Source organism: Eumetopias jubatus, unplaced genomic scaffold (assembly GCF_037043125.1).
Source record: "Eumetopias jubatus isolate StellerSeaLion01/CBP00866 unplaced genomic scaffold, mEumJub1_p1.0 scaffold_11, whole genome shotgun sequence".
Classification (NCBI taxonomy): domain Eukaryota; kingdom Metazoa; phylum Chordata; class Mammalia; order Carnivora; family Otariidae; genus Eumetopias; species Eumetopias jubatus.
The window spans coordinates 85581802-85592529 of record NW_028274817.1 but is presented as its reverse complement, the minus strand read 5'-3'; the positions used below and the strand labels follow the sequence as shown (position 1 = coordinate 85592529).

Genomic DNA, 10728 nt, shown 5'->3' with positions numbered 1-10728 from the left:
GGCACCCAGGAGGCTCTCAGTAGATGTTTCTCGAGTGAGGAAATGAACAGAACGATGAGTTGGGTGGCAAGTTACCGAAGGAGTGGAGACGTGAGTGAACATTCGAGAGCCGGTTCAAGCCTACGCTCAGGGCTTCAGTTTACCCGTGTCTGAACCTAGGCAGGCTCCCCCAGGAAGATTTATTAGAAAGAGATCAGAAGGCTGAGGCCAGAGTTGCAATTCAGCATCTTTATTCTTCCCCTTTAGCTCGAGGGTGATCCTGACAAACAGCTTCTGCCAGGAGAGGCAGAAAGGACTGGGCTGGGCGGGGATTCCCCAAGGACCTGGTCTCCTCCCGCGGGGTTGGGTTGGGCTTAGGGCCATGATCCAAGCTCAGCATCCCTGCGGAGGAAGGAAGCGGACCACTCTGCAAGCTCTGTGGCCCCCCTACCTCCAAGAGCCATGTTAATGGGAACCAGCCATCTCCACACGCCAGGCTTGAGGGACCTGGAGAGCGGCCCCATCTTCCTCCACATGCACGGGAACATGCATGCGCACAGGGGCCCAGGGCGGAGCAGGGCAAGGTCAGTGTCCGGACACATGGCTCTGGCCTGTGGCCCAGTTGGCAAACATAAAGCCTAGACTGATGGCCATGAAGAGGACCCCCAGGAGACCAAAACACAGAGCCTGTGGACGAGAGGGAGAGAAGATGGGGCTGGTTGGCTCTCCACACCAGCACTCCTGGAAATGTTCCTCAAGCCCTCCATCCCCTCTAGAGTGCCCCATTCATTCCTGACCCTCCTGCTCTCTCCCCTTCCTTAACACCAGCCCCTTCCTAAGAATTCTCCATCTTTATAGAACCCTTCAGAGAGTATTCTCCTTTATCCTCCTTGAAAGTGCTCCCGACCCTTTTCTAATAGCACTCCTTCCATCTGCCTGTAGAATGCTCCCTCTGTCTTGGCAGACCCCGCTGGTGCTCTGTCTGCTCAGCCCCTTCCTAAGACAATCTCCTTCATTCTTCCAGACCACCTGCCCTCCTTTCCCCCAGCCCCCTCGTGACAGTGTTCCTTTTTATCCCTGGCCATCCTGGGGTGCTCCCTCCTCAGAATGCTCCCTCTTTCCCCAGCCCTCCCCTGGAATGCTCACCTGGATCTTAGGCCAGGAGTACAGGGGCTCCACCTCAGATGGCACAATGCGGAGGTAGAAGATGCTAGGAAGGATGAAGATGAGGCTGGGGGCTGAGGTGGACCCTGGAGGACAAGCAGGAGGGACAGAAATCAATGTAAGTTTGGAGTATAGGGCCCCTATTAGGTGGCGTCTGGGACTGGGGCTGGGGGTACTAACCAATAACCCCAAAGATATCCCGGATGGTCGGCACGCAAATGACAAGAACATTGACCAAGACAAGCAGGATCAGGGCAATGGCCACATGTCGTGGCCAGCTGAAGTCCCTGCTTGGGAAGAGCAGCTGCTGCAGGGCCCGGCGGATCTGTGGTCAGAGTAGGGTAGGACACCAGTCAGGGCCCAAGAGCTGCTGCCCCCCTCCGTGTGGTCATCTGGCTTGAACTCCACCCTCTGAGCATCCATCTGTGCCTCCACCCCACGTGAGGTCCCTGATCCTCCCTCCATCTGACTATCTACATGTCTACCTGGTCTGAGCTTCCATCTGTACCTCCACCTTCTAAATGAGCATCTTGCCACCCTTCTGACAATCCATGCCTCTTCCTTCTGTCTGATCACCCGTCGATGCCTCGACCCGCGCTCTGGAATCTCTGCCTCCCTGTCTGACTGCCCTCCTGTCCTTCCTTCCATTCCGTCTGAGATCCCTGCCTCTGTCGCCATCTGACTAACCTCTCTCTCCCTCCTCTGTCTAGTCATCCCATCGCTCCCCCCCCCCCCCGCATCTGAGGGCCTGGTCCCTCTTATACCTCACTATTTCTGCCTCCACCCATCCTAAGGGATGCTGTCCATCCCTGTCTCTTCATTCTGACTGTCCATCTCTCTCCGCCTCTACCCTGACTATTCCTGCCTCCCTCTTCGGCCTGGCCCAACACCTGGTGCCTCCTCCCTCCAGCTGACTACCCCTCCCCTCACTCATTCTCTCTGTCCTGCCACCGATGTCCCCTTTCTGTCCGACCCTCAATTTTTGCTTCCTCTGTCCACCTGACAACTCTGCCTTCCCTATTGTCCATCCCTGCCTCCTCCATCCGTCCGTCCGTCCGCTCCCGCCTCCGCCCCGCAGCCGAACACCCGTGCCTCCACCCTCCACCCACGTCCGTCCGCTCCGTGCCCCGCCCCCACGTACAGGGAACAGCACGACCGGCACAGTGAGAGTCACTGCAAGCAGCACGGCCAGGCGCACGCAGAGGATGAGCAGGTCCTGCTGGCTATACATGTGCAGCATCTCCGCCTCCACGCTATCTGGGCCGCGGGGCACGGGACACAGGATGCACGGTGTGGCGGGAGCACTGAGACCAGCGCCCCGGAAACACACACACAGACACACACACACAGACACACACACGGCAACAAAACCCACATGTGCGACGTGTGTCCCCTCTTTGGAAACTGATGGGTCCGGGGCACGGAGGGAAAGAGCTCAGGCTCCTGCCCGAGCAGTCTGCCCAGTCCCCACTCCAGCCCCCACCTGGCCCCAGCCCCACTCACTGTAGAAGGTGAGGTATCCAAAGGTCGCTGTGAGCCCATACATGCAGAACATGGCCCCAATGGACACGTTGGCCACGGCCTGCATTCTGTGCTTGGAGGGCCTGAGTCATAGAGGTTATGGAACTGTCATGCCCAGACCCCTGGACTTGAGGTAGGCCCCTCAAAAGGAGCCCAGGCCCTCCAGAGTCCCCTTCTTCCAGAGCGGATGTCCAGCTGGTACACACTGGGATGCCCATCTCTACTTCCCCTGTGTGACTAGCCAAGCCTCCCTCTGTCCATCCATCTCACCGCATATGACCATCTTTGTCTAGCTCCTCTGTCTGACGACCTCTGCCTCTCCCTCGCATCTGACCCCCATGCTGTGCCCCTATCTCTTCACCCACACGTCCCTCCATCATATCCTCCCTGCCCCCCTGTTGTGTCCACCTGTACCCCACTCTCTCTGACCATCCCCACCTCCTCATCCCCATCCATGCATGCTACCCCCTCCATCTCATCATTTCTGCCTCCCCACACTGCCCATTCACGCTTGCACAGAATATTTAAGCCCTAATCAGTAAAAAGGCTCTGCCCGGCACACCCCCGCCCCCGACAAGGCCACCTCAAACCCCTCTCCTGGCGTGATCTAGCCACGATCGAGCCACAGTACAGGACTGCTTGAGGGATTGTGGGACATTATGACTATCGCACCACCTACGCCCACTTGCCTGCCCACTCACCGGCAGAGCTCTGTGTAGATGGGCAGCACCTCAGGGTGGCAGACGAAGGCAAAAGCCATTATGGGCACTGTGTAGAACATCTGGGGGAATGGCCCACATACCCGAGATTAGAACCTACAGGGGTCTCTCCCCCACCCTTCTTCCCCCTGGCCCCACCATGGAAGCCCCCTGATGTCCGATGCCCAGCTCCGTTCTCAGCAGGATAGGACCAGAGGTGCAAGCTCTATACACGCACCCGCACACCCACCTGCGAGTCCACAGTGAACATCTGGGCCTCACAGCTCCTGTTGAGTCCCTGGATGGGAAGGCCCGGGGGATTCTTGCTCTCCACTGCTGTCTCATTGAGACCTACAGCACAGCCAAGCTGGAACTTCTTGTAGATGACCTGGGGGAGGGTGGGGAAGCGAGGTCACGGGGAAGCCTACGTCCCCATGTTCCAAACTCTTTCTTTGCTTTTTTCATGTCCTTCTCCCTCAGACTCACCGAAATGAGGAAAAACAGCATACAGGTCAAAGAGAGACCACTGGTATACCCCAGGTAGCCTGCAAGGGGTAATACACAGAGCCTCAGAAATCAAGGGACCCCCCCCCCATATAGCAAATATCAAACCCTAGTTTGGCCTTTCAGGCTACCTCACCCCACCTAGGCCACCCTTTTGCACAAGCTTTTACTTCTACCCGGACCCACCTCCCCTCCATAGCAAACTCCTATTCATCTGTTAAAGCCCACCTCACACAAGCTCTCCCCTGGTATGTCACCGCCCTTGAAAATGGGGGTTTTCTCAATCTGGCTCCCCTTCTCTAAATCCACTATCCAATGACCAACACAGGAAGCCTCTTACCCAAGTGTCTCATGAGGGCCAGTGGCAGGATGATTAACACACTGACAATGATGATGAGGAGGTTTCCCTTCAAGAACCAGCCCCTGGGGAGACAGGCAAACACAGTGACTAGCTGCCTGCCAAAGAAAACCGTCAGGCAGGCGCTCATAGAAGACAGCCGAACAGATGGATTTCTGCCTGCAGTCGGGGGAGATGAGTCGACGCCTCAGCTGTGAGAAGTCATTCAAGCCGTCACAGTGACAAATGGCACAACGGGATGGGCAGAAAGAGCCAGATGGATAATCAGACTGTCAGTCGAACCCTGTCAAAGGGACACAGCTAAGAACACACACACACACACAGCCGGACAAAACTGTGCCGTCAGACTCACAAGCGGACATACAACCAGATGGGCAGACAGGACCCCGAATGAGTGAGACTCCCACAGTCCCACACACGGTACCGGACACAGAGTGAGTCCTGACCCTGGTGCGTCTGACGGGTCGAACAACAGTCGGATGATCAGGCAATGGCACAAAGTCAGACAAGAAGTCAGGAAGACACACATGTGGTTGTCTGAACAGCTCAAGGTGTGTGTTGAACACCTCAAAGTAGCTGGGCCACCTTGGCCACACAACCAAAGATCGAAATGAGGCAAAACCAACCAGCTCTTGTTGGGACCCAGCTCAAAGAAAGAGTGGGATCTGTACAGATATTGGAGGGGGGTGCCTAGGCAAGACAGTTAATACAGAACCGGCTGAAAAACTGCTCATTTGTCCAAAAGAATTGTATTAATTGCCTACTATGTTCCAGGCACTCACACACCATCTCGCACACACAGTGACACAGAAACAAACCGACAAAGTACCACTGACCACATAGTCGCTGGGAACTAATTATAGTAATTAGATACACCTCGTCACACAGATGGTCAGCTACCTAAACAATTTCAGAATCAAACCCGAAGATCTAAGAGGATACACAGAGTCAGCCATCATATACAAACAACTGAACAGACTCAGCCAGCAGATGGATGGAAAATCAAGGGGCGCCTGGGTGGCTCAGTAAGTTAAGCGTCTGCCTTCGGCTCAGGTCATGATCTCAGGGTCCTGGGATCAAGCCCCGCATCAGGCTCCCTGCTCCGCGGGAAGCCTGCTTCTCCCTCTCCCTCTCCCCCTGCTTGTGTTCCGGCTCTCGCTGTCTCTCTCTCTGTCAAATAAATAAATAAAATCTTTAAAAAAAAAAAATCAAACATACCGTCAACTAGATGCATACTCAGAACAGTGGTCAAACACACATGGTGGGAACCATAGTCCAGAGGACATATTGTCATAGTTGAGGATCACACACACACACACACACACACACACACACACAGCCAGAGGGAACTTGCCAGAAAAAAATGGCTGCCAAATTAAACAGAAATGGGAGTCCACTGGCGCATACAGTCAGAGCCAATCACATACACATAGTTGGCACCACAGTACACCACACGCTCACACTGACAGCCAAACAGATTTCGCCAGCCTGAGGGACCCTGAATCAAACAGAATCCGCTGGACGGGGAAAAGTCAGAGTAAGCAAATGTCAGACACACATGGTCGGACTCCCAGCACACAGGACACAGCTGTAGCCAGCTGTGGTCTAGCTGGCCAGAGAGTCTTCCAGTACTACGGTCCAGAACCAAATCCACACAGCTTCGGTCTACTTGATGTGTATAATCACATGGTCAGCCTCAGAGTCGACTGGACATACGGAGTCAGCTACCAGATAGAGTCAGCCAGAACAACAGTCACCAAAACCAACCCGTGGTCTACTAGATAGAGCAACGGTCACACACGCTGTTGGCCTCACAAAACAGAAGCATCACAGTCTGACCCCACTGGCCTGCCCAACAGTCTCAGAACACCTGGGAGTCAGCTGGGCACAGAGTTGAAGAGAGCAGGCAGACTGCACAGGTAGACTCAATGGCCTGCCGGCCAGAGCCAAGGGGTGTTGCTCACTCACCCCTCGGGGTCCATGTCCAGGAAGGTGCCGATAACCAGGGGGAGTTCGGATTTGATGATGAACAGGTAACTGGACATGGCTGGTGCAGGTGGGGGGAGGTATAAGCAGAAGGATTCCCCTCATCCCCCCAGCCCAGCCTGAGGAAGCCCACCCCACCCCACCCTCTTCCCCCAAGCTGATCCCCTACCTCCCAGAGTCCTCACCCCCAACATTGTGCAGACAGATCACCGCAGCCACCACTACCTTCCCCGCGGGCCCCAGAGCCCTCTGTCCCAGCTGCTCATAGGCTCGGATCCCTGGGGTAGGAAGACAGGAGGGAATGGGTTGTGGGTCCAGGAGGCCAGGCCAGGGGTGAGGGGGTGGGGGGTGGGCCCGAGGGTCAGGGAGCTGAGGAGTTGGGACTGGGGGTAATTGGGTCTGATTGATGGAAGCTGGAGGTGAGAGTTAAGCAGTTCGGGGTGGGGTTGAGGTGGAGCCTGGGAGGTGCGATCTGGGACCAGGGAGAAGGTTGGGGGCTGGAGGTGGGTAGCGGGTGTCTTGGGGTCATGGGGCTGGCTTCCACAATTAGGGGGAGCTAGAGACTGAGGAGTGGGGGTTAGAAGCGGAGTGTCGTAATCTGGGTGTGGGGAGGGTCTGAGAAATGAGGTTTGGTGTCAGACTGAGGGTGAGGGATGAGGATTGGGAGGTGGGGATCTGGGAGCCCAGTTAAGTTCTCAGGGCCACTGTGCAGTCTGAGAGCTGGAATCCAGGGAGTTGAGGATGGAGTCTGGGGTCCTGGGTCCGAGATCTGGGGGTGTGGTGTGTTCATAATCTAGGGTTTGGGTTATAAGGTCTAGGGTCTCAGGTCAGAGGGCTGGGTCCAGAGTCTGGGGTCCAAGATACGGGTTGAGCTCCAGGCCTTACCTACAACGCCAGCACAGGTCAGCAGGAGATGGATGGAGTATGAAGACAGAAGAGCAATGCATAGCAACAGGGCCCTGTGACAGATGGCCCAGCTCAGACTTGGCCCCCAGGCCTCCCGCTTGGCCCACACAGCACCCCTGCCCCACCCCACGCCCACCGGCTGCCCAGGACTCACAAGAAGAAGAGGACCCCTGTGTGGGCCATGGCATAGGCCAGTCCCAGGATGCCGCTGCCCATGATGGCGTTGCTGAGATTGAACACTGACATTCCAAACGATGTCTTCCCCTCGAACTGTGGGGAAGGAGCCAGGCCCGGGCACACAGGGGGAGGGAGACCAGGTAAGGAGACCAGGGCTGGGGCCCAGGAAAGACTAGGGGAGAAGTGACTGGGGCGCGGAGAAGCCCAGAAAGGGCCTAGGACGGAGCTAGGAAGGAAAAGGAGTTGAAGCCAGGGAGAAGCTGGAAAGGCAAGAGCTAGGAAGGAAGAGCCAGGAGAAACTTCGGAGGGGAGAAGCTGGAAGTGGAGAACAGGGGAGGGCGCAGCAGTCACCAGAGGCAAAACAGCTAGGGAGGGGAGCAGCTGGGGACCGGGGAGCAGCTGGGGCAGGAAACAGCTAGGCAGGGAAGCCCCAGGAAGAGGGAACAGGAGGGGAAGAGAGGAGCCGGGCAAGGTGCAGCTGGGACAGATCCTGTGAGGTCACTCACATCCATGAACTCGATTGGCTTCCTCCCTGGAGCAGGAGGATGGCTGGGCAGGAAGCCTTCGCGTTCCTGCCTGTAGCTGGAGAGGGCAGAGAAATCCGGGGTGGGGGGGTGGGGGGGTGAGGGGGTAATCCTGACCCCTGGCCTTGTCCCCTTGGGCCCCTGACTCACCCCAGAGCATCCGCAGGGAGGGCTCCGTTCATCTTTGGGTCCTGCAGCTCCATGCTGTGGGCCAAGAAATGGGGGCAGGGGGTCAGAGATGAGGCAGGGGGGCTACCAAGTGGGGAGAGCTGGATCGAGAGGGTAGGGGGCCAGACAAAGACAGATGGAGAACCAGAGAGATGGGGAGATAAACGGAGAGACTCAAAGACAACAGTGAGAGGCAACGGAGGAAGACATGGGAGGCAGAGAAGGGAACCGGAGGGGGAGAGATGCCAACAGTTACTCAGACAAGCAGAAAAAGAGGGCAGCGAGAGACAAATAGAGGGGGAGGGGGGAGAGAGACAGAGAGAAAGGGAGAGAGAGAGAGGGACCCCACAGCGGACGACATGGCCATCTGGAGCTGGAATAGCCTGTCCTCCCAGACCCCACACTCACTCAGTCTCTCTTGCTGCCTCTTTCCTTGCCGCCCCCCCCCCCACACACACACCCCCCTCCCTCCACCCTCACCGCTTGGCCAAGCCTCTCACTCCTTACAGGGACACGTGTCGGCCTCGCTGCCCCACCCCTCCTAACGCCCCCTACCCCCCTCCTCCCAGCCTGGGCCCTGAGCCTGAGCCCGGAGCTGATGCAACCTGTTGAAGGAGCTGGAGGTTGGGGGGGAAGGGGGGGCGCGGGCTTGGAGACCCTAGCCCCCTCCCCAGGCTGCAAATTGCTCTCTGCCACAACTCTGAATATCCTCACTAGAGGCCAGAGACAATTCCCCAAACTGAGCCTCCTTCCAAGGATACAAGTGACCCGGGGATACCCATTTAATCCCCTTTTTAGGGATTAGAGAAGTATTTTTCCGGGACCGCTGTCGAGTCTTAAACACTCGTTCTCCTGGCAGAAGTAACTTTAGAGACGCTTCCAGACTTAAGATCCTTCCTGGTCTTGGGGTGTCTCAGGAACCTGCCCTGAGCCCTAATTTCCCCTCCTGAGGATGAGCTATCTCTGAGACCTTCATCAAAAGCCCCCTCCCAGGGCTTGATGCGTTTCTTGGGGTGGGGGTGATCCGCAATCCCCAAGCGAGCCTGGAGCCCCGGTTTTCTGGATGGAGTGTCTCCGAAGAAACCCCCAGACCAGAGCTCACTTCCTGGGAGTGCGGTATCTCAGAAACCCCCATGCAAGGTGCCCATCACCGCTAAAAGTGCCTCCGGGAAACCCCCTCCCCAAGCCCCGAATCCCCTTCCCGGGAAGGGGACGCCTCTCAAGGAGCCCCATCCTCAGTCGCGAGCACTCTCTGGAGACTCTCGCCCACTTCTGAATTCACTTCCTGGGAGCAGGGCACCAAAAGGACTCCCCCTCCCATTCAATTCCCCGCTAGCGCTAAAAAGGTCTCCAGGGAATCCCCCCCCCCGGAGGTTCCTCCAGGAAACCTCTCCCGGGATCCCCACTCGTGCGTCGGGGTCTCCGGAGCCCCATCCCGGCCAGCGCCCCCTCCTCACCTCCCTGCTCCTCTCAGCTCCCGAAGCGGCAGTAACTCACTAGGGCTCTGGGACCCCACGGCCGGCGCGGCTCCCCCTCCGCGGACCCTGCCCCCGCCCCGCCCTGTAGCCAATCAGCTCGGCCGCGCTTGCGAGGTGGCTAATCAGCGCCGCCCGAGCCGCATCTGGCCCGCGGATTATTTTTTTTCTGGGAAGAACTTTTAATTTTAATTCAGTTTCCCTCCATCTGGCTCTGGGAGGAGGAAAGGGGGTGGGGGAGGAGGGCGCTTCTCTCCTTCACCTGGACCCACGTGGAGAGAGACAGAGGTGTGTAGGGGCTTTGAGTGGGGAGGGGGGGAGGTGGACAGAAAGATTGAGGGAGTAGATCCACACCTAGAGAGAAGGGCCAGGCAGGCAGGGGCCGCTGACGCAGAGATCGGACACACAGCGGGGAGGGACAGATGGAGGGAAAAGGTGCAGAGAGGAGAGACAGAGATCGTAAGAGAAACAATCACAAAATAGAGATAGGCGGGCAGGAGAAGACAGCCGACAGGAGGACAGAAAGACAGCCGTGTTGTGGAGGATAGGTAGACAGGCAGAGGGGCAGTCGTAGGGAGAAAGAGGGGCACAGACAGACTCAGAGACAGGGTGTAGGCCCCTGGAAGCATCTGGAGGAAGGCAACAGGCAGTCAGGCCCAGGAATAAGCAGGAGAGACAACTGGAAGATAGACAGGTGGACGCAGCCAGACACATCCCCAGAGGCTGGGAACAGACACACCAGCCCGGAGAGACATGGGGACAGAGGGAGTGTTTGAGTCAGGGAGACACCTAGAGGGACAGATGACAATAGGTCGAGAGAGGCTGATTCAGGCAGAGGGGCAGACAGGGTGGATGGACAGGCCTGGGAGCAGCAAGGGGACAGGGACAGGGACAGGCAGAGCCAGGCCACTATAGACTGACCTCAGAGAGAGAGAGAGATAGCCTGGCCTAGCCAAAAATGGACCTTAGATCTTGGGGGTCCCCAGAGAGAGGCGGGGGGAGGGGGCATTTGTGGTTGGGTGGGGAGTGTGGATCTACACTGTCTGCAAACAAGGCACGCCCTAAAGTCCTGGACCCCATCCCAGGCTTTGGGTGGGGCCTGTCCACACCCTAACCGAGGAGCCCCACTGTCTGTGTGTCTGCCTTATATGTGGGTCCGTCTGTTCACTCCCATCCAAGCATGTGACAGGCATGTCTGTCCCAGGCAAGGCATGTGTCTCCTGCACAGAGTCAGGCGGATTGGACTTGGGGTCCAGGCCCAGCTTCCA

At 57.4% G+C, this 10728-nt stretch overlaps 1 protein-coding gene across 1 annotated transcript; it reads right to left on the bottom strand.

Moving 5' to 3' along the window:
* Positions 1-215: 215 nt before the first annotated feature.
* On the bottom strand, positions 216-9517 carry SLC38A5 (solute carrier family 38 member 5). Its single transcript, XM_028113489.2, has 16 exons — positions 9443-9517; positions 7968-8021; positions 7800-7875; positions 7271-7386; positions 7096-7169; positions 6396-6488; positions 6193-6271; positions 4207-4289; positions 3849-3907; positions 3613-3750; positions 3366-3445; positions 2647-2747; positions 2285-2400; positions 1324-1468; positions 1126-1229; positions 216-666 (listed from the first exon to the last, which is right to left on the bottom strand). Exons 2-16 carry the CDS (start codon positions 8018-8020, stop codon positions 565-567), a joined length of 1419 nt encoding a protein of 472 aa, XP_027969290.1. The 5' UTR covers position 8021; positions 9443-9517; the 3' UTR covers positions 216-564.
* Between the last annotated feature and the right edge of the window lie 1211 nt (positions 9518-10728).